Here is a 22,684-nt window from a genome sequence, read left to right on the forward strand (position 1 = left end):
TTCAAACGCTTTTGTCAAAAACGACTTATTATTATTTCTATCTATATCTGGAAATGCACAATGACAAGTAGCCAAGGGTTGTATTGACAAGCAACAAACAACCTTCTTATCATGGCTGATGATGTCCCAAAACAGACTTCTCTCTGCTCAATTGTTAAGTCAGTAGTCTCCAACCAATCATCCACAATGTATGTGTGTGTGTGTGTGTGTGTGTGTGTCCAGTCTGTGGCTAACTAAATGTTGGGGACTACCGAGTTAAGTGTTGTTATAAATGAAATAATAGATGTGTGAACGTTTTACCTCCAGCTGTTTTAACCAATGTTTTGTGCCTCAGGGCCTGTCCTTGATTTGTTCTTATTTTGCAACAATCCACAGCGAAATGCAGTTGTAAGTAGCATCCACATTTGTCCAGAATTTTGATCTGTTGATTTTGAACTGCCCCGTATTTATTTCAGGCAAACCACAACATTGTTTCCTTAATGTTTCTTGCTGATGATATGCGTTGAAATGTTAGCTTGTGTTTTCAATGTGCTGCTACTCTATTGTGGCCAGGTTAATTCCTTATCTGACCGTCATTCCTGGTGAAATAAAAGTGTCTGAAATAATGTGGTGAGATGTCTATATTTTCTTAAACATTGTACAGAAACGTGACAAGCGACAGCAAACTTTTTTGACTAATGCATGCAGAACAATAACTAAGTAATACTGAGTGAGAAAATGAACAGTATGCATGCACAAAACCTTTAAGGACAAGATGAACTAAAAAGAAAAATATACAAAATACAACATATACATTTGTTATAAATGTCCAGGATTGTTTGGTACATTCTTTTAAATACAGCAAACTAATCTTCAAACAGTTGGCACAACCACTTTGTAGTCTTCATCAGTCTCTACGCCAACCTCCTCCTGAAAGGATAACACCACAGATGTTTCGCTTAAAAAAAAAAAAAAAAAAAGTGTCACAACTCCAAAAGCTTCATTTCACCCACCAGAAACTCTTTCTTGCTCTTGGGATATCCCTCCAGGATTGTGTCCATCATGTCTGAAGCCTGAGTGAAATCAAGCAAAACTAGTTACAATTGGCTCTTGCGAGGACAGCTTTAAATTATTTATTACCAGTCTCTTCCTCTTGCGCCACTCTTTCACATACATGTTGTGCTCTTTTAAAACCTGCAAATAAAATATTTTCAATGAACCTAATGACATGTATAATAGAATTATTTACATTTTGCACTATGCTGATGCTTTGATCAAATGCCAATATTTTGAATGACTTTAGTGGCAAATCTCATTATTCATTCAACAATTTAAAAAAAATAAATAAATACTCCCAAACCTTGTCTTTCTCCTCTGGCGTGACGTGATTGGTGGCCGACTTTATCTTGTCCAGACGCTCGTGACATCCTGAACACTCATCTCTCAGCCTGGCGATTTCTGACATCAATTCCTGTGTGGTCAGGCTGCTGCGGAGTTCCTTCAGCTCTGCGACCACATACAGTAGGAGTAACACGAACATTAGAGCACGAACGTCTGAAAAACATGCTCTAAGATACAAATTCCCTCCTGAAACTGACACAAGTAAAAAGTCCCGTGTTTTGGATGCAAAATGGCAATGTGATCCCCCCCACAATTTGTTTTAATTTACCAGATTTATTTTTATTTTTTTATTTACCCCACCCCAAAAAATATTTGTAAAAATATTTTTCAAAAGGACAATATAGCCCAAAGCGAATGAGGCAGCCGTTTTGTTTTGAGGTTGAGTTAAAATCAGTTGGAAAAATAGTGATGTTACAACATATTTTACCCCAATTAATTTTGGCTAAGATAATAATCTGCCAAAATCCCACCCATTTCCAGAACCACTTAGCCTCTCACTAGGGTCGCCGGGTCATGGGCGTGCTGGGGCCTATCCCAGCTGTCTTAAGGCGGTAAGCAGGGTACACACAGAACCCCCAATTTTAAAACTTTTTTTTTTTTTTTTTTTTAAATGCTACACAACGGAAACATTACAATACAATTTTTTTTTTTTTTTTTTTTCAAATGTGTATATAAACATACAAAATTGATTATCCAATTTTTTTTAAAACTTAATCATATTTAATTAGATTTTTTTCCCCCCATAAAGATTACTTGGAGTGAACATGACAAAATGGTGCATTGGGCATTGAACCTCTACTAAACTACTGTACCTGCATCCAGCTGCCTGCAGCTCTGGCTAAGGGCCTGCATCTCCTCATTGAGCTTAGCAATGCGGCCATCCATAGCCTTCAGGTCTGCATCATTCACATCTTTAAACTGTGCCTGTGTGAAGAAGAGGAGAATGGTGACCAGCATGCAGAGACCACAACACAGAACAGAGAGACAGCTGACAAATGTGTCAGTCATCACCTTCATAGGGCTTCTTATTAGCCATTGCCGGTCGCTAGACCTTGAGAGACTGCTAATATTATTTGGTCCAATAACATAACTAGAGAAACCCCTGTGGACTCTTGTGAACACGTCAGGAGACGGGGCCACCAACTGCCAGGCTTGGTCATATCACCCCTGTCAACATGCTACCAACCTGATCAGCAAAATAAATCTTCTGTTTGCCATAAGTCTTCTCTTTTATCTTGCCTTCCTGAGCCAGCAGCTCCATGGATTTGACCACTGCCTGGTGACAAAAACATTCACATTATTATTATTATTATTACTGTTGTAATGGACACAACTTTCCTCCCAGTCTAAATATAACCGTTTTGCCCAATCCGTGCTGTTTTTGTAGGTTACAGAAGACATCCTGGGAGCTGTAAGGACGGTTCTTGGCATTCAGGTAGGCGAGGATGACTGCAGCGCCTGTGTACAGTACACGTTTATCTTATTTATTGCTACTTAATGTGAGGTGGAAACGTGAGCACTGTGACGTCCAACTTGGTTCTTGACATACTGTAAGTCTAGCTAGCTAGCTAGCGAGGCTCATGTTAGACTACGTCTTTTTAACTAAAACCATAACATTAGCGTTAACTTCACTTGGCTAAAACTTAATAGAACACACCATAAATTATGGTCATGGCCAATATAACTTACTGTTGTCCTTTTTGCTCATTTTCAGCTCGTCCTCAGTTGCTTCCGCTTTCTTTCCCAGTTGAGTTTCGCGCAAAAATGTTTCGTCACGTGAAGATCGTTGAGCGACAAGTTACGTCATGAGCGCGACGCGCCAAGCCAAGCGCGAACCCCGCCGCATCTGTACGAAAAAAAAACGTGAAATTGTTTTATGGCTAGGAGGAAAAAAACAAATTTTTTAGAATTCCATGGAAATTATACCAACAAAAAGTGAGAGTTCACGTTTGTTTTTGCTGCAAGACCATTTTACTTCCGGGTTAGGCATATCCTGTTTTTCACGCAACCTCTGCTTTGTTTTTTTTTTCAATCACACACACCCACACCCACACCCACAAATAAAAACAATACATTTAGTTGAAAACTTTATTCAATATAATTTCCACATCAAAACATATAAAAACGACTGCAGAGAAGAAAATACACAACTGAGCAGAGTGTCAATTGTTATTTGTAAAGTGAATCCAGCTGTTTTATTGTGCAGATTGTTCACAGAAAGGTGATGTTCTCCTCAAAACCACACGTTAGAAGTCTCGAGTTCTGATAGAAACTTAGTAATTGTGGCTCACTTAGCTGTACTGTATGGATGACCAAGTCATATTTTCATCATAAAGTCACGGCATACTCGCAAGACTCACAGGCCATTTTTCCAAACTAAAATACAAGTTTACTTGAAAGTAAACCAAATGTAAATCTATAAACTGTCTTTCATATATTTCTAAGTAAAAAAAAAATAAAAATAAAAAGTTCAGCATGACTTTAACTTACATTGGGCTGTGTATTATTTTATTTTATTTTTTTATTATTATTTAAAGGGCGAGAAAGACAAATCAATCCTGAATTTGTTCACGTGGCGAAAAAGGAACCTAAAATTGACAGAAAACCACACAAAAGTAACAGTTGTGTTAGGGTAAAATATTTGCCATTTTCATCCGTTTGCAGGATAAACACGCTAAAATATCTAGTGCACCATTCAATGTCAAAATAGATTGTCTTCTAAATAAAGATGTGCAACTTTGGAGAACAGCAAAGAACTAAAAATCAGCAGAACAGCAACTCTGGTAACTTGGTAACTTATGAAACCTTGTGGGATAGCAACACGGATGGATCAAATGGAAATGTCGGATTTGGTCCCGTGTTGGTTAGATAGCCCTCATGTTGTTCAGACCTCTGTGGGAAAGAGGGCGACATTTGAATGACAGCATTTTGGATGCAGCAACCGGCACCCTGCAAAGAGAATTGGACGTGTATCTCCCGCCCCACTTCAACAAAAAGGGTAGAAAAAGAAAAAAGCTGGTGATACAATATCAAATTGATGCAATCGGGGTATTCCATAACATATTCACAGTGATGCTGACCAGATAGGGCAGGGATTGAACATGAACATATATTTTGTTACTATCTAAAACTCCAACCCACTCATTTAAAGTTGAACTTTTTTTTGTTTTTGTTACTATGGTTTACCGAGCAGGCTGGACAGGAAGTTGGAGCCCTGACTCTCTCTACGTTGCCCTTCTCCATCGGGGTCCATCTGGCTCAGTTCAGACTGATCCAGCATCTCAAAGTCTTCCACATCAAAGTCCGTGTCCAGCTCCGAGCTGGACTGCTTGCGGTAGCTGCGGTGGGCGCCCGCTCTGGGCGGGGCTTGCCTGCGCTGAGTGGAAGGTCGCCGAGGCTGCATGGCACCGACCAGCGCCGCCCGGATCATGTTGCTGGCGATGTCGCCCATCAGGTCGGAGGCGGGCGGCAGGCCGCTGAGGGACGTTTCGGCGTCTACGTCCTCCTGGTCTGAGTCCAGGTGAGCGTCCACGTCCAGTACGGAGGTGCGGTGACTCTGCAGCCCCGACAGAGCCAGGCTGGGCAGCCCGATGCTGGTGTCGTCGTCGTCGTCCATGAGGGTGGCGTCCGGGTTGATGGAAGGGAAGTCCGGGAGATCCTGAGCGAAAGATTCCTCGGCGTCACTGTGTCTGTCCAGATCTGAATATGGGCGTAAAAAAAAAAAAGACTTGAAAACAAAAGCATTGTCAGGAAGATCCATCCAACAATCTAATTCCAAATTTTTTTCCCTAAATATTGAGATTTCGTTTTAATATGTGTTTTCTTTTCCCCAAAGGTCCTCTTCCAATGTATTTATTAATTTGCAACAATGTTTAACAAGCACCCACGCACGCACGGGGAGAACATTCACAGGCACACAGCACTGTCTAGACAGGAAGATGAACAACAATAACTCACCCTCAGAACCCTCGGTTAGTGGCGTCTGGCCCCGGGAGAGGTTAAATGTCCCATTGTCGGTGTAGGAAATCTCAGCGTCAGAGTGCTCGGAGTCAGTCAGAGCGAGCTCCTTTGCCACGACGACGTCGTCAAACTGGAAGAGACAACAGATCGGTGCTTATGGAAAGCTTAACACCTGTCAAATAAACTTGACACTTTGTTATCATTTTAAATGGGTAAAAAAAGAAAACAAAAACACAGACGACAAAAAGTCATGAAATTGGAAATGGCAACACTTTTTCATGTCATTTTTACAAAAACATGATATGAAGAATTTTTATGAGTCAGACTGACCGTAGGACAGAAGGCTGCCAGCTCCTCCTCGCTGTCACTGCCTTCAGCTGAGATGACCCCATGCAGAGGCAAGCGCAGGACTACACAGAACATGCAAAAAACACAATGCAAAGTGATGGCTTTCATTTTGTGAAAAAGCAAAGCCCTATTGCGGATTGGCTACGTGTGACGATGACGACGCTCCTTACATTGGTTGTCGAGCGGCTTGGACATCATGTATCCGCACACGCTGAAGTCCAGTCGCTGCAGGATGGGCTCCAGCTTCACAAACACGCGCTGAAAAACCCTGTGGTAGGCCGCCAGGGGGGCCAGGAGCGTCACCAACACTGGACAAGACAGACAGAGAGAATTTGAATGAAAATGTTTTGCTTAATTAGCCATTATAGATAAAATGAGGCATTTTGGTGGGCGCATTTGAGCGTCTTATTTGGCAATCGATAACAGTCGTGACACCCTTCCATCATCGTCAATTCGACAATATTTCAAGCCAAACCGCATTGTAAATCGGCAATCCGGCATTCCTCAGCAAAATGGCCGTCTGTCAATGTTTCCCGTCATTCATAGTGGGCATCCGTCAATGATGGACTGATGGATCTTCCGTCAATATCTACAAACATGATCCATTAGTACTGACCCGGTTATTGATGATTACAGTGATGAACGAAAACCCACTCGCAGTAATGCTTAGCCCGTCAATTAAGTTTTCATTAATTGTTAATCATCAACAAAATGGCCACCTGCCATTGACAGAATGCCTGCCTCTGCCTTTCAACTAGGGCCTGACCGATTAATCGGTTGCCGATTATAAACGGCCGATTATTGGCATTCAAACATCAGCCAATTGGGCGGGCCAAATAGCCGATTATTTTCCCCTCAAATTAAAACATTATCTTAGAAAACCGAAGTTTCCGATGCTGTCAAAGTACCCTGAATGCACCATTTTGCTTGCGTAGCATTAGCAACTAACAAGTGTGTAGCGTATGTTATTCTGGTTATTCGGTTGTACCTAAGCATTCTTTAAACTGTTTAATGACACCACAGTTGGAGTTAACTGTAAAACTAAATACACAACGTTAAGAATTACATTCACTATATATTTAAATCCAGAACATGCTTTGTTTTTAAACAAACATCGCTAGCCTAGCACTAACGAGAAGTTAGTGTTGATTCCGGGAGTGTTTTTCCTTTATATGCTGAATATTAGGGCTGCACGATATTGGAAAAACATGCGATATGCGATATACTTGCTGAACATAGCGATATCGATATTATTGCGATATTTAACATGTACCTAAAGAAATATTTATTACCTAATGAAAGAAAAACATTTTTCATGTGGCAAAATAAGCAACCTTAATGTAATCTTAGTTAATTAATTGTAATTATGGCTTGATAATTTTCTACTATTGAATGGCGATGCACATTTTAGTTAGCATCTGACTGATCAAATTCATATAAAAAGCATAAAATTCCATATAAAACTTATTGCATGCCTTGGTAATATGCATATTGCAAGGACCAATATCGCGATATCGATATTTTTTAGATATATTGTGCAGCCCTACTGAATATTATCCACACACAAATATTATGGGAACACATACCCACAGATGAGATAACACTACACAATGGCACAAATTCTTCCCAATGTGTGAAAAACGTCATTTTAATGACATTTAATCACAACTTTCTTCTGTACTTACTGTAAGTGTGTACGCCATGGATGCACGGGACCACACTGCCCCCAAGGGGCCAAAACGCACAAGAACAGTCAGTATTTGTTCTTACTGTTTTTTCCGTTGCTATTATTTTTTGTTTAGTCTATTCTTATTTCACGTTCAGATTATTTTTATTTTGTCATTGTCCTTTAAAGTTAATAAATAAAGTTTAAATAAATAATAAAGTTGATATTTCAAGGATTCAATACTTTCTTTTCTCAAAATTCATGGATGCAAACATCCAAAGATTATTATTATTATTTTTTTTTTTATTTTTTTTAAACACACATGACATGGCACGAAATACAATCCTCCAGGACCCAGGTTAACCCAGAAGGTCCCAAGACTTAAAATAACACAAAATAAAAATATATGGTTAATGCTTTACAGCAGTTGCAAACAAGTACGAATGGTTTTATTATTGATGATCTATACAATAACCTTGTATACATGATTTTTTTTTTTTTTTTTTTTCATATGGACTTGTCATTCAAAACATAGAATCTTAATCACAAAAGTTTGTGTTTAAGTGGCACCCATTGAAAAGGAATTGGGGAAGGGGTTAATTTTATACATTATATATTTTTAAATAATTGGCAGATTAATCGCTAATCGGTATTTTTTTTTCCTGCCAATAATCGGTATTGGCCTCAAAAAACGCATATTGGACAGGCCCTACTTTCACCACGTGTGAATTTTTAATGAGACCAACAGGCCCCTGGCGGGACTCACCAGCCGAGTAGGAGAGGACCAACCCAGGGACGTATCGTCCAATCATGGCCAAAGAAAAGCAGAGGCAGCAGGTCAGGATGCAAAACTGCAACATGCAAGCAAAACACACACACATTGTGATCCTGGCTGATTATGTATGGTCACAAAAGTAGAAACCTCATGTCTCAATTTAATTTCAGAAATTGTGACATTTTACTGATTCTCTACATGAGGGTCAACACATTAGAAACTACAAACAATTGAGCATATTGCGTATTGTGCTCACCCTGCCGGGGTTGAATCGTTTGAACTGTGTCAAGTTGGACGCAAGAACGACCGCGCTGACCCAAGCCTCGGCAATGTGGTGGCACAACTCGGGCACGCTGAGGATGCCGGGCTGCACCAGGCCCCAGCTACACATGAAACAAACAACAGTGCATTCGTCTTTACTTTCAAATGTAATACTGTCAGAAAAAAAAAACAAAAAAAAACAAAAAAAAAACAAAATGTCCGCTGCAGAGACCAACCTCTCACTTTCAGATTCATCCTGGTTTCTGACTGCAAAGAAGAGAAAACACTGATTAAAGGGTGCTGCTTTTCTTTTGATTCATATTACGGCCTAGATGTATTTTTCATGCAAATATTTTCTACAATTATGACAATATGGCGTCGCCACTTGCATACAAATTGGGGTTACTTTGCCACCGTAGGAACGGAGCTGTCCCTTTTAAGAACGTTTCTCCTATTTCACAATCATAGCTGAGCATCCAAACTGACAAACTGCTCGGCTCCGTTGCCGCGTTCAAACCGATTATTGACTTTGGAGCGTTGACTACAGATCCAATTGTTGACGTTACATTTATCTGGCGTCCAAAAATAGGCCTGATTAATCTCGCAGGCACCAGTCTGCAGGCTCGTCTGCGTCGCTTGTCAAGATCAGGACACTATGAGAGGCAAGTTTAGAAGCAAGAATGGGAGATTAACTGCTGGAGGTGACACACAAATCCCTTGTTGAGTCCAGTGTTTGGTGGTGGGAGGGGGCTGCCGGCAGGTGGCTTATCTCTCCAGTTTTGCACAGACCACATATTACAGAGAAGAAACATGGAAGCACCTCTGAGCTTGGGCCAGATCTTGTTCCTCCACATGTCGACGCAGACCATCGCGACCAGGCCGGAGGCCAGCAGGAACAACAGACGCAGGGACGACAGTGCAAAAAACCTGCAGGAGGACGCACGCTCGTCAACAACAACAAGTCTTGTTCTAACATCCACCCAATGAAAAGACTGCGGAATGATATAAGACTGTTATGTAAGGCTTATAACAAACACACTGATGATCTTGGGAGACACATTAGATCATCGTTTTTGCTCCCAGACATTATTACAAAATAATTGTTGTGGTTGTTTTTGCCACAAAACAATAACGCCGCAACAGCTACAGCTGGGAGATTAACCTGACAAAGAATGTGTTGTCATAATAAGGCCTGTAATTGAGGTTAGCCATGTGATCTGCACAGTGCAAAGATCTGGAAAATTAGATTTAGACACACTCAAGGGTCGAACAAACAACAAACACACATATACACGGACGTTTTACAAGCAGTCAAACTGTTTAATTTTTCATAATCATAATTTCAGGGTAAGCAGGTATATTTAAAGTTGAGATACAACCTTTTACCCCGGATTTAATAGTTCAGACTATAAGAAATTGTTAATGTAGAAAAAAATATATGGAAATTGGTTGCTAAAGAGATGCAAATTCACTTCCTAAGCACAGCCGAGATGCGCACCTCGTTGATATAGTTTGCACTGGGATGTTAAATCATTCATAATTTAACTAACAAGTGACATTGCGACATAACGCCTGAACTTCTGCCTCCATAGATGGAGCTGTTATCTCATAACGGAGCCCTTTCTCATCAAAATTAGACAAATAGCTGCGCTAGGCATCGAATGGCAGGGAAAACGCAAGAACATATTCCCTACAATGGGGTTAAAAAAAAATTCCAAAGTAAATGGGCATCGATTTATACACTGATTTTTATGCTCGGTACTGTATTACACATTTACCAACCACTAAATTAGGACTAGCTTAACAATTATGATGACAGTTCTGACATGAATTTGTCGTTTGCGTCACACTAGTATCATCCATCATTTTTTTTTTGTCCCATAAGCCCTGAAAAATATTAGGTACACTTCAGAGTAGGATAATATAGTTTTTTTTCATCCTATGGTGGCTATTAATAAGTAGCTCACCGTCTATTTAGGCAGCATCACATGCTAAAATACTAAGTTCTTACTACAATGCACAACCGCAATAGTAATAATAAAGCATATTGTTACATGCACAACTTTCAACCCTGAGCATTTATAACCTTGCAAATGCGTTTTTCATAATCTTGCACGGACTCTCCAGAATAAAAGGCGCAGGACGTGTACCTAATGATGTGTCAAAAGTGTCTCACCAGAACACAACGTTGATCAGCAGGTAGAGCAGCAGACACTGGACGGGTCTCTGCCACACCAGCACGGTCTGCAGGTAGGTGAGCAGCCGCTCGTAGGGCCCCAGCTGGGACTGCAGCGCCGCTTTGACCGCCCGCACCTGAGCGTCCCTCTCGCTGGAGCCCGGTCGACTTCGGAGGCCGGCGGCACTGGAACTCGACATGCCACCGGCACCGTCCGCGGCTGCCGCCGCCGCCACGTCTTCCATTACCTCCGTCTGAGCCATCTTTAAGCGCGAACGTGTTAAAAAAGAAAAGCTTGATGTAAAAAGAAGTGTGTTTGTGTTCAACGAGATAAGTAGCGCCAGCACAACATCGGCTTGCTACAAGAGAGTGGGGGGTTTGAAGAGCGATATCACGGGCAGAGTATCTAAGAGAAGCCGTTCGGAGATATTAGAGGACTAAATGTTATCGAAGCCATTGTGTAAAGTGTGAACAATGAGCTGACACTTACTATTTAGACATTTTTGCACGTAGGAGGTCTCGACGTTGAACTGCAAATATGGCGTAACCTGTTTTTCTGAGCTCTTTCTTGTCCAATCAGAATGCGCAGGGACAAAAGTGCCATGTGGCGTTCACAATTACAGGAATTATTAAATTTTATATTATTTTATTTTATTTTTAGTATTTTTTGTTACTTAAAAAGCACTGTGTTGACGGACAAGTGATAAAAAAAATTACTGAACTAAAATGTGGACGACATTTAAACAAAATGACTTGAGATGCACGGTTCTCTCGTGACCCCTGAATGCAACGAAATGTACTAGTACTGTTGTGCAGTACTTTGATGCCTTTTATCATGAACAAAAAATGAAACGTGAAAATACTTCGACGTCGCTTTAAATTTTTGTCAAAAATAATTGTAGTCATTTCAAAACGTATGCAAGTAGGGACGGCAAAGTCCATTAGCTGGCATCGTTATACCAAAGTTCGCCTCTGGGGGTTGTGTTACCTTTACTGCCTTTATAAAAGAAACGAAGAAGTCCGTTTCAAGCGTCACATCAGCACCAAGCGGGAAGCAGGCTAGCACGCGAGCTAAATACGCGAAGGGTTAGCACGCTGGCTAAGTAAAACGCCGTCCAAGATGCCTCGGGAAATTATAACGCTACAGCTTGGACAGTGCGGGAACCAAAGTACGTGTGGGAACAAAACGACGATACGTCAATTTACGCGGTGGAGTCAGCCGTTACGTCCAGTTGGGTTAGCTTGCACAGATCGGTTGTTCTCTCGTTGTCATCCTTTGAAGTAACCAAAATATTGTCATCAAATGTATTAACACTCAATTTAATAGCTTCACTAAGCTGTAATAAGGGTTTTACCTTCTGCTTCCAAAGAAGTCAACTCCTCTAAGGATGGTAGATGATGCACAGATGCCAAGCGTGAAATCCAGTGTCACAAGTTAACTACTTTTAATTGCACATGTCGTGTTGAGTGTGTATTAAATGTATTTGCTCTTTTGTGTTTGCTTGCAGTCGGCTTTGAGTTTTGGAAGCAGCTATGTGCAGAGCATGGAATCAGTCCGGAGGGCATCGTCGAGGAGTTTGCCACCGAAGGGACCGACAGAAAAGATGTTTTCTTCTATCAGGTACGTGCTTTGCATGTAACGTAAATGGTGGTGTTCTCTTCGAAAAGGTTTGAAAAGGCTCTCTGAATATTGTGCAGATGTGCAGAACTAATTGTTGCATGGGTGCAATGGCGCAGCAATCCAGTAGATGGCATCAGGAGAGAAGAATAAAGCATTAGTTGACCCAAGAGTGTTTATGTTGCTGTCACCTGAACACACAGTAAAGGAGACCTAATGCATTGTTTTTCACACTTTAAAATAAAACGTAATATGCCCTTTGCAGGATTTCAGAAATGATAGCACACTTGCAAACCCTATATTTACTTAGTTTTCCACTTTGTTTATGTTTCATGGCAGGCCGATGACGAGCACTACATCCCCCGCGCCGTCCTCCTGGATCTGGAACCTCGAGTGATCCACTCCATCCTCAACTCTCCTTATGCCAACCTGTACAACCCCGAAAATATCTACCTGTCCGAGCATGGCGGAGGGGCTGGGAACAACTGGGCCAGTGGGTACTCGCAGGTGAGCACTTTTATCAGGACATAAATGTCTTTGATCGCTCTGAGGAAATAGTTTACACGTGTAACTTTTTTTTTTTTTTTCTTGCAGGGGAAAAAAATCCAAGAGGACATTTTCGACATCATTGACCGCGAGGCAGATGGGAGTGACAGTCTGGAGGCAAGTTTTTGCATATCGTAGTAACATCAAGAGTGGCAATGGGTGTGTTGGAGTTTAGTAGGGAGGAGTCTTTATTTTTATTTTATTTTTTTCCCTCTCTCCCATCCATTTTCTTAACCGCTTTTGAAATGTTCAATTGTATTCTTCACAACAAATGAGGGTAAAATGAGGTTGACTTGTTTTGTCAGGTTTTTTTTTTCCACAAATGAAATCATTAAATGATACATTTTAGTAAATATTTGCAAAATATGATTATACTTGTCTGACTAGGCAAGTTGCGTTTCTCCGACTCAGGTTGATTCAATCAAGATTGAAAATGGCCTGTAGTACAGTAAACGGGGCTGTTGCTTCCTTTTGAAATTATTATTCTTAGCTCTTTTTTTGTGTGTGCTTTTTTTAGCTGCCCGCCTTGTCAAATAACAACCATTTCCTCACTAATGTCTGCAATTTCTGTAAGACGCTCGCATTCTCGACCCCACATCACCACCATTTAGTGTACGCGTGTGTGTGAGTCTGAGGTGTGGCCGAACGAGTGTGTGTATGTTGGCAGTGTGCGGTGTGTAATAAGTGCGGCGCTAATAGCTAAGGCCCAAGTAGAAGGCAGGTATTACATGCAGGGAGGTTGTATACATTTTTTACCAGCTGTGCACGTGTGATAATAAGCCTGCAGCTGCTGAGTATGAGTAACTTTGATTCCCTCGCAGGGTTTTGTCCTGTGTCATTCCATCGCTGGGGGGACGGGCTCCGGTCTGGGCTCCTACCTGCTTGAAAAGCTCAACGACAGGTCCAAAGACACAAACATGGATGCGGAATATAAATCAAAATGTGTATGTCCTCACGAGGATCCTGTTGTTATCACCAGGTACCCAAAGAAGCTGGTGCAGACCTACTCGGTCTTCCCCAACCAGGACGAAATGAGCGACGTAGTGGTGCAGCCGTACAACTCGTTGCTGACCCTCAAGAGGCTCACGCAGAATGCCGACTGTGTGGTAAGACAAATATTGTCTTAGTACTGAGAATGTGTTTTTTTTTTTTATTTCCAGGAGAAGAAAAGGACAGTTAATGTCCTTAGACTAATCTAATTTTTTGGTCTCATGCTCTTGTGGAATTGGAGGGTCAGTCTGCATGCTCGCCTATCATGTGTGTGGGCAGTTTACAAAGTTGGCACACATGCTATCATTTCATGAAAGAAGTCCTTGACACGATTTCTTTAGTTACAAAACCAAACAAACGTATAAATACGTCTTTGGGACACTTAAAACATTAAAAAAAAATGTATTTACACGTTATTGGGAGCATACAGTCACAACAAATCACCATTCTTCCATTCCTACATATGCTTTGTTTGAAGCAACAAACAAGTGAACACTTGTTTTTTTTTTAATTAAAAAAAAAAAAAAAAGGCCTACTATTATTCAAATATTTTATTGATTGTGTAATGTTACAAATGTACGCAATATAAAATGGTTATGTTCCCAATAGGGATGCAATGATATCCAAACATCACAATACGATATTATTACGATATGAAGGTCACGATATTGTGGGGAGTTTGGCTAAATTTAAAAAAGGTCACAATATTGTAAAAATAAAAGCACATACTAAAAAAATCACAATATTGTGCTTTTGTACATAACCGCAATTGCATATAAACCACATACGATCTCTAATAATAATAATAATAATAATAATAATAAGATTGTGGCACTTACTTGTTAATGCACACACACATTGAGTTCCTCCACATATTGACTTGCTTCACAAGCATATTACGTTCACCTTCATCTGACAATTAGTATAGATTTTAAACAGAGAAGGGCCAAAACATCCCGAATGAAAATTAAATTGCACAAAATAAAAAAAACTAGCCATGAGAGGGTGCTAGAACTGCACAAACGGAAATCAATCTGACTTTTTTTTTTTTTTTTTTTTTTTTTAACAGATGTGCTGCTTTTAAATGTTGTGGACATGACGATGACGATATTGTGGCAGTTTTGATATCACAATATTGCACTTTTCGTTACATCCCTAGTTCTCAACTCACTGCAATAAAAAAGCATAGCAGGCACCACCATATTGACACCCGTCACCTTCTTGTTGCATCATCGAAGGATCATGAAGATCAGTATTGTTGGTCAGTGAACTGACAACAAAAGAAGCTACAGTATGGCCGGCCGTATTTTGGACAAAATATACCAGCAAGTCATGAAGGCCACACAACAGTTTTATCTCACTTGCTAGTCCGGTTTCAACTAGTGCAAACAAGTGATGTGTTTACAAGCTACTAAATGGCAGTAATTATGGTTGCCACGCTCATTACAACCCCTCGACAGCAACACTCAACAATAAAATGTAAAACAGTTTGCTACACTGTCATATCGGTTGTGTATCTTTTATCTGTTGCGATTGAATCTATGTTTCTACAGCCTGTTGAACACAACACAGCACTTACATGACTAAACTGCATAAACGTTCATGGGTGAAATTGTAATATGGTAGTTTAGTACGCATGGCACCTAAAATTAGCTTAACATGCGTAACTGCCTTTGAATGCAGAAGTGCCTGCATTGCAGTTTTAATAATATACGCAGCATACACTTTTCAAATAAACCTCTACTATGACTTCTACTCATACTCAATACTTTGTTCCCATGTCGGATACCTAAACTGCCTAAACTTTGCATTTCTCTCATAATTGACGTGACAAGCCGATATTCGGCACCTAACAGTTGATGACACGCCATCTTTTATGTCATCCTTTTGACCGTCAGCCATGTTTGCGTGCCTTTTGTCCTCACGTCTCGTCTGTGTCACTCACCAGGTGGTGCTGGACAACACGGCGCTGAATCGCATCGCCACAGACCGGCTGCACATCCAGAACCCTTCCTTCTCACAAATCAACCAGCTGGTGAGCGAGCGCGACGTCCAACAATTGGCAAAACTATTCAATGTAGAGCTAATATGTTGCTGGGGAAGCCATTTTGAGTGTTAGTTAGCAGCACTTGAGATGTCAAAATGGAATCCTGGATTGTAAAAAATATTTGTTAGCGATTCATAGGGCGGTGTAATTAATTGAAATTCAATTTCAAATATACTCCACAATTACAGAATTAGCATCTTGTTTACATTTGCACTTTTTAAATTTTTTAAAATAACTAATTTTTTTTCATCCAAAAGGAACTTGCATCATTATAGTGTTCCAATGAATTTTGTCTTAAACAAGGTTATTTTAGTTAACTAAAACTAACGAAAGAACTAAAACTAAAATTCCAGAAACATTTCATTTCATTAACAAATGAAAAAAAATGGAAATGCTTTTTAAAAAAACAAAAACTGAAACTACATTTTATGTTTACAAAACTAATTATAATTATGGCAAAAATGTCCGTTTAGTCTTTGGTAATTAATTTAATGCATGAGCCTTTTGGGATGATTTTAAATGTGATTTTAAGTAGATTTATTTTTATATTAATGGGAATAAGGTCGTTTGAAAGTGTGTCACACAGAAGTGATGTCATCTAGGGAGCAGCCAATAGAAAAACACCTTCAGATGACGCCGCTCCATGGTGTTTTTTGTTGTTGTTTTTTTAAATATTGCACACAAGTAATATACACAGTTAAAAAAATAAAATAAAAAAACTAATACTGAAACTAACTAAAATGGAGCATTTATTAAATAACTACAATTATTTATTAAACTAACTAAATGTAAAAAAATACTCAAAACGAAATAACTAAAATGAAAAATTCCAAAACTATAATAACGCTGGTCTTAAAATGTTTTTGTTTTAAACATTTTCTTTTGTACTTAAAAATAAAACAAGTTTTTGTCAACATAAATAAATATATAATTATAAATATATATTATTATACATTTTATTTGGTTCAAAAGAACTTGCATAATTAGTGTTTCTATTTTTTATTTTTTTTAATTAATTGGTCTTAATATTTTTACATGCATAAACATTATCTTGTTTTGTACCAAAAAGTAATCGTTTGAATGATAGTGATTTAAATTATTGCGAAAACAATCGTGATTATTATTTTTGTCCATATTCAAGCAGCCCTAGCGATTCATGCCCATAGTTCGTACTAACATGTCGGCCATGACAGGTGTCGACCATCATGTCGGCGAGCACGACCACCCTGCGCTACCCGGGATACATGAACAACGACCTCATCGGCCTCATCGCCTCGCTCATCCCCACGCCGCGACTCCACTTCCTGATGACGGGCTACACGCCGCTCACCACCGACCAATCGGTGAGTGGAGCCCGCCGCCGGTCGTAGGATCGGTTCCTCGCTGTACTAATGTGCGTGTCCCCGCGCAGGTGGCCAGCGTGAGGAAGACCACCGTGCTGGACGTGATGCGGAGGCTCCTGCAGCCCAAGAACGTGATGGTGTCCACGGGCAGAGAGCGCCAGCCCAGCCACTGCTACATCGCCATCCTCAACATCATCCAGGGGGAGGTGGACCCCACGCAGGTACACCTTTTTTTTTTTTTTTCCCTCATCAAAGTCGTTTTAGTCCAGTGGCGTTTGAGCTGCAGCGTCTCGTGTTCAGGTGCACAAAAGCCTCCAGAGGATCCGCGAGCGAAAACTGGCCAGTTTCATCCCTTGGGGTCCCGCCAGCATCCAGGTGGCGCTGTCCAGGAAGTCGCCGTACCTGCCGTCCGCCCACCGCGTCAGCGGCCTGATGATGGCCAATCACACCAGCATCTCCTCCGTAAGTCTCACCTCAACGTGCAAATGCATATGACGCAGCATTTTCGTTGAGTGTGATTGCGTCCCCCGTCGCAGCTGTTCGAGCGGACGTGCCGGCAGTACGACAAGCTGCGGAAGCGCGGGGCCTTCCTGGAGCAGTTCCGCAAGGAGGACATCTTCAAGGACAACTTTGACGAGATGGACAACTCGCGCGAGGTGGTGCAGCAGCTGGTGGACGAGTACAGCGCCGCCACCAGGCCCGACTACATCTCCTGGGGAACGCAGGAGCAGTGAACGCAGGCGGCCCTTGTCCCATAAACGAAACAGGAAGTGACTCCAAATGAGTGTCCAATTATGTCTCGTGTTTCACAGCACTCACACACACACACACACAACTTCTTGCCTTCTTTTTACCCGTTTCCACGTATTGTGCGCTTTTCGGCAAACCGTCCCCCTCAGCGCGACCTCGGGAGTGATGACGCAATGCATGATGGGGAACCACAAACCAGTGAAAATGTCTGGTTGCATGCAAAAAAAAAAAAAAAAAAAAGTCTTGAAACAATAAGCGACAACCTTGTGGTTGTAGAATGTCTTTAAAATATGAAATCAGGTTCTGCTTCGACATATAGAACATACACTTAATGGCCACATTCACATTGTGATGATAGCGATACTTTTTTAAGACTGATGTCAGCAAAATGGTTAATCAGACGTGTACCTAATAATAATGTGACCAGTGAGCGTATGTGAAATGTTTAATGAAACATTGCTTGTTGGGCCTATTTAAAATGTACAAAAAATGAGTTGTCTATGGAATTGCATACTTCTGTGGTTCACACAATGTAAAACCAAAACATTTTAATTTTACTGTGCCTATTAATTTTTTTTTTTTTTTCCCCTTCCTTCTCCCAGTCAGCCTTTTTAACCGATATTTCTCCCTTGGTGTATGTTGTGTATGTAAACAAATTTTATTTTATTGCAAGCAAAGCATAAAGGACTGAAAAAGTTTTTTTTTCACTTTCAGGTTTTTTTTTTGTTTTGTTTTTTAAATCAATGGTATCCTGCCAAATATTAGAATCAGCCTTGAAACAAACTACATATGCTTGTTTGTACTGCATGAACTGTATACATCTTTTTCTATAAATTTTGTTTTTAATCAAATTTTTTTTAACTTGTACAGTTCTAAAACATTTTGCATATTTTAAGGTTAAAGCACAAAAGCTACAATGGAGATAGGTCATTATTTCTGTAGTTTTTGTGTATATTAAAAATGAATATCTTAAAGTCGAATAATTTCCCTAATTCCATTCAAAAAGTCAAACGCATAATTATAGATCAGGCCCACAATTTAACTGATTTCAAGTATTTATCTTTACATAGTTGTGGCCTTCAGCTCATAAACCCCATGAAAACAGGATTTCAAGAAATTAGAATACTGTGAAGAAATCACCATGCACACTTCCCAGTGTTTTGCATGAAAAAAAAAAAAGCAATGGGTGGATGGTATAATTTTAAAACTATGTCAATCTTCAGTAGTAGAATGCCTTTGCCTTAATGACTGCCTCGATGTGCCGTGGCATTACCTGGGGGTCCTTGCAGCTCAGGCTTTTTTTAATGCTTACTGTCAGCTCTTTGTTTTTGGGTCTGGTGTACCTCATTTTTCCTCTTGATAGGTACTGTATTGAACTGGAGCTTATTCTGGACAGCTTGAGCGGTGCAGCTTCAACCTGTTCCACCTAGCACAAAGGAGCAGATTGTCGGTCCTGCTGATGAGTTGAGGACTTTCCAGTCTCCTGAAATCTCCACGTTCTGGAGATTGTGCTGGGAGACACGTCAGCTCTTCTTGCTACGGCACGTGTGGATGTGCCATCCGACAGAAGTTGGACAAACTGCGCAACTTCTGTACGGTTAAGCAATCACCTCATATTGCCAGTAGTGCTAATGACTCACGCTAAAACTAGCACTAGTGGAAAACCAGCCAAAGAGGAAGAAACTTGGAATGACCTCCACATGTAAAACCAGTCCTGTTCTCATTGTTCTCACTCTAGTGCACTTATTGTAAATTTCATTAACAGCAATACAGCTGAAATTGCTTAACACCCTCTGCTACATAACCAACCAAATAATTATCAGATAGGTTTAATTGATCTAATGTTCGGCACAATTAAAAAAAAAAAAAAAAGTGTTTAAGAATGTCAAAAGCACAAAAACTACAAGGGAGCAACTTGACGTATTCAAATGAAATGTGCCCATACAAACAAACCCGTAAAATCTGATACAATGGTGTGTTTTCTTTTTATTAATAATTACAATACAGTATTTGTCTTATTGCACTTCCAAGTTAGTTTAAAAAAAATAGTGCAATCAACTATACACACACACACATTAGATAAAGGTACCATGCAGCGTACAAAGTGAATATAAAACAAAACAGGCTTTGTTTTCTTGTTGTTGTTGTGCTACATCATCCCTAAGCTGCCTGCAGCTGCCAAGCAGTCGACGTTTTTGCAGATTCAACTGATATGGAACAAGCTGCTGCTGGCGTTTGTCTTAACTTTTTTTTTTTTTTTTTGCAGGTCTTGTCACATGGCAAACTTGGACTGCACAATTAGCGCCACAAAAATCTCTCCTCAAGTACACTTTAACACTTTCATCGAAAAATGGAAGGTGGGGCAAGGGAGAAGGGATCCTTATGTAGCAAAAAAAAAAAAAAAAAAAAACCAAACAAAACAAAAACCTTTGGTCCATCCTACAACTTGGCAACATTTTTTTGGCTCTGGGATCAACTTTGAACAAAAACACTCAAGACAGGTCACATTGATGAAAACTGTCAGGCTGGCTTCGTTCAACATCAAGAGAACGCATTTCTATCACAAGCTTGACATTTCTTCCAGGACATGTCGAACAAACAAACAAACAAACAAACCAAAAAGGACAATCAAGGCCTCTGATGAATTCAAAACAAAATGTCAGCATGGAAGGGATCAAATACTTCAGGCGAGCGCTTCACAAACGTTCGCATCATCCGTTTCTCTGCCGTCGCTTCGTTTGCTTTCCTGGAACGTGTGTACATTTTTGCTTTGTATACATGTGTGTTTGTGTGTGAAGTGTTTTTTTTGTGTGTGGGTGTGTGAGGCTAACCAATGTCAAGACCTTTCCGACCCTTGTCACATTTGCATGCAACTGGTGCTCATCCATTGACACGCTGGCCCAATTTGTGAATATTTTTGGAACATCTCAGAACAGAACAGGGATGTCTTTTGAACATTTTTTTTTCTCCAACCCACAAGTGTCCTTAAAAAGAAAACAAACTGATGTTGAATGAGGACATCCTTAAAGCAATTTGGAGTATGTAAAGTAAAAGCCAACTGACCGTAGTTGAATTCAAACGTCATTCGAAACAAAAGAAGTGCCAGTGGATGCCGAATTATCAACACAACTGAACATCCAATGTCGCACCTGAGGGAACGTTGCTAACTGCAATGCTAACGGGATAAAGGTGCACTTGTGTGCATTTAAGACATTGAGGGAAAAAAAATGTTTATTTGTTCACCTACACAAATGACTCAATATGAAAATGAAGTGTGTTTGTATTTGAGTGCATATGCGTGTTTGTTGGTGGAAGCAAAACCAAAACCAGAATCAAATGAGTGTACGGCCAGAAAGACGGACGACTGGAAAACGGTCGAGCTCTTCAGTCAAGGTACCAGTTTCATCATTGGAAGCAACGCTGTGCTGAGCTGGAGCGGCATCAGTCGAAGCCCAAGCACGCGTGAGGGACGAATGGGCGAGAAACCATAGAAGAAGAAGGAGAATGAGCCAAGGTGACTTGAGCTGCAAAGGCGCAACATCTGTTTCCAGTTCCAAGTTCACACTCGTGCGCTAACGCAAAACTCCTTGATGAAGGTTCGACGGAAGCAGGGATGACGAGGAACGTCAACCAAACCGGCCCGAGACGGAAAGCAGATGCGGAAGTTGTTCATGGTCCAGCTCGGAGGACGGCCCCGCTCCGAGTGGGCGGCGGCCATCTTAGACGGGGTGCGAGGGCAGCTCCAGCAGGGCGGGCCCCGACGGGTGGCGGAAGGTCACGGGCGTGCCGTCGCGGATCTTGACGGCGTCGCCTTTGCCTCGCTGCAGACGGGTGGCGTTGAAGTAAGCGTTCATCAGCTGCGTGATCTCGCTCAGCTGGAACGGACACAAACACGCCTTCAGGATGACCATTTGATGAAAGGCAACATTTACGGGGTCGCTCCCTGAATGGACCCGTATATGTTCTGATCCAAGAAGATTTCTTCATTATTTGTTTGGAACTTAGATTCAGAGAGATTGCAAGAAAGTGGATGTCCTCTTTTGTTTGTTTGTTTTTGCAATGTTTTATTTTTTAGATGTTTTTGTATGACTTTAATTTTTTTGTCTATTTTTTATTATTTTCAAGTTTGATATCTTTCATCTAATAATACGTGTTCTAATATTTGTGTGTTTTTATATAAAATGTTATACTTCTAAATTTAATGTAAGATTTTTTGTACTTTTCTGCCAACTTTTTTCCCCCCCATTTCCATCTCTTATTTTCAAATATTTATTTTTCTTCCATCTTAGTCATTTTTTCCCCCTAATATTTCTAATATTTTTTTTATTGTATTATTAAAAAAAATGTTGTGATATTTCTGAATTTGTAAGCTAAGCTGTGAATTTTCATCGAATAGTTCTACATTTTTTTTTCTAATATTTGTGAATATCTGAATATCTTGGTTTAGGTCTAGTAATGTCGATATAATGTATTTTTCTTCCATCATTTTTGTGCATTTTTTATCTTTTTTTTATTTTTTTATTTTAAATTCTTAATCTAATATCTGTCTAATATTCCGCACATTACTGTATTTTCCAATAGTTTTACAGGAATATATTTGCATTTGTATTTTTGTCGTATTTTTCTTTTTGTCTAGTTTTGAATTTTTATCTAATAATTTAGATGATGTCTTTATTTGCATTTTTAGATACTTTTGTATTTTTTGAGGATTATCGCTTTGACTTAACATTGTTTTGGTGTTTATTTATTGTATTTATTGATTTATTCACTCGCCTACTTCTTATTAATTTACTGATGTAAACTTTATTTACTTGTATACTTACA

The 22,684-nt window shown here is 40.1% G+C and overlaps 4 protein-coding genes across 5 annotated transcripts in view; 1 reads left to right on the forward strand and 3 right to left on the reverse strand.

Moving 5' to 3' along the window:
- Positions 1 to 605: 605 nt before the first annotated feature.
- psmc3ip (PSMC3 interacting protein) lies at positions 606 to 3,381 on the reverse strand. The gene is made up of 9 exons (XM_077496038.1): positions 3,307 to 3,381; positions 3,070 to 3,226; positions 2,738 to 2,838; positions 2,567 to 2,656; positions 2,193 to 2,304; positions 1,340 to 1,485; positions 1,120 to 1,173; positions 993 to 1,052; positions 606 to 909 (listed from the first exon to the last, which is right to left on the reverse strand). Exons 2-9 carry the CDS (start codon positions 3,086 to 3,088, stop codon positions 853 to 855), a joined length of 639 nt encoding a protein of 212 aa, XP_077352164.1. The 5' UTR covers positions 3,089 to 3,226; positions 3,307 to 3,381; the 3' UTR covers positions 606 to 852.
- Positions 3,382 to 3,454: 73 nt separating this feature from the next.
- On the reverse strand, positions 3,455 to 11,198 carry retreg3 (reticulophagy regulator family member 3). Of its 2 annotated transcripts, XM_077496056.1 has the most exons (10): positions 11,057 to 11,198; positions 10,567 to 10,829; positions 9,211 to 9,317; positions 8,627 to 8,657; positions 8,386 to 8,512; positions 8,121 to 8,205; positions 5,859 to 5,996; positions 5,671 to 5,750; positions 5,338 to 5,470; positions 3,455 to 5,079 (listed from the first exon to the last, which is right to left on the reverse strand). In XM_077496056.1, exons 2-10 carry the CDS (start codon positions 10,827 to 10,829, stop codon positions 4,556 to 4,558), a joined length of 1,488 nt encoding a protein of 495 aa, XP_077352182.1. In that variant the 5' UTR covers positions 11,057 to 11,198; the 3' UTR covers positions 3,455 to 4,555. The 2 variants fall into 2 exon arrangements, with proteins under 2 accessions (XP_077352182.1, XP_077352192.1); XM_077496066.1 differs by lacking the exon at positions 11,057 to 11,198 and having other exon boundaries at positions 10,567 to 11,050.
- A 282-nt stretch (positions 11,199 to 11,480) lies between these two features.
- tubg1 (tubulin, gamma 1) lies at positions 11,481 to 18,558 on the forward strand. The gene is made up of 11 exons (XM_077496079.1): positions 11,481 to 11,735; positions 12,075 to 12,187; positions 12,524 to 12,691; positions 12,779 to 12,847; positions 13,552 to 13,631; positions 13,710 to 13,836; positions 15,669 to 15,755; positions 16,961 to 17,110; positions 17,179 to 17,331; positions 17,411 to 17,572; positions 17,647 to 18,558. The coding sequence occupies exons 1-11, from the start codon at positions 11,687 to 11,689 to the stop codon at positions 17,842 to 17,844; spliced, it is 1,356 nt and encodes a 451-aa protein (XP_077352205.1). The 5' UTR covers positions 11,481 to 11,686; the 3' UTR covers positions 17,845 to 18,558.
- Positions 18,559 to 19,826: 1,268 nt separating this feature from the next.
- Positions 19,827 to 22,684, reverse strand: part of plekhh3 (pleckstrin homology, MyTH4 and FERM domain containing H3) — a 51,807-nt gene continuing 48,949 nt past the window's right edge. Inside the window, exon 13 of the mRNA XM_077496088.1 lies at positions 19,827 to 21,735. Within this exon, the coding sequence (XP_077352214.1) occupies positions 21,580 to 21,735 (156 nt within the window). The 3' untranslated portion in view covers positions 19,827 to 21,579. The remainder of the gene's footprint in view (positions 21,736 to 22,684) is intronic.

This window comes from Festucalex cinctus, chromosome 1 (assembly GCF_051991245.1).
Source record: "Festucalex cinctus isolate MCC-2025b chromosome 1, RoL_Fcin_1.0, whole genome shotgun sequence".
NCBI lineage: Eukaryota > Metazoa > Chordata > Actinopteri > Syngnathiformes > Syngnathidae > Festucalex > Festucalex cinctus.

Coding starts and splice junctions, on each gene's coding strand:
- tubg1 (XM_077496079.1), top strand. CDS start 11,687: ATGCCTCGGGAAATTATAACGCTACAGCTTGGACAGTGCGGGAACCAA. Junction 12,848..13,551: donor ATGGGAGTGACAGTCTGGAG/GCAAGTTTTTGC, acceptor ATTCCCTCGCAG/GGTTTTGTCCTGTGTCATTC. Junction 17,573..17,646: donor ATCACACCAGCATCTCCTCC/GTAAGTCTCACC, acceptor CCCCCGTCGCAG/CTGTTCGAGCGGACGTGCCG.
- retreg3 (XM_077496056.1), bottom strand. CDS start 10,829: ATGGCTCAGACGGAGGTAATGGAAGACGTGGCGGCGGCGGCAGCCGCG. Junction 8,513..8,626: donor GATGAATCTGAAAGTGAGAG/GTTGGTCTCTGC, acceptor TTTCATGTGTAG/CTGGGGCCTGGTGCAGCCCG. Junction 5,751..5,858: donor CAAGCCGCTCGACAACCAAT/GTAAGGAGCGTC, acceptor TGTTCTGTGTAG/TCCTGCGCTTGCCTCTGCAT.
- psmc3ip (XM_077496038.1), bottom strand. Junction 1,174..1,339: donor CGCCAGAGGAGAAAGACAAG/GTTTGGGAGTAT, acceptor TTTTATTTGCAG/GTTTTAAAAGAGCACAACAT. Junction 1,053..1,119: donor GGCGCAAGAGGAAGAGACTG/GTAATAAATAAT, acceptor GATTTCACTCAG/GCTTCAGACATGATGGACAC.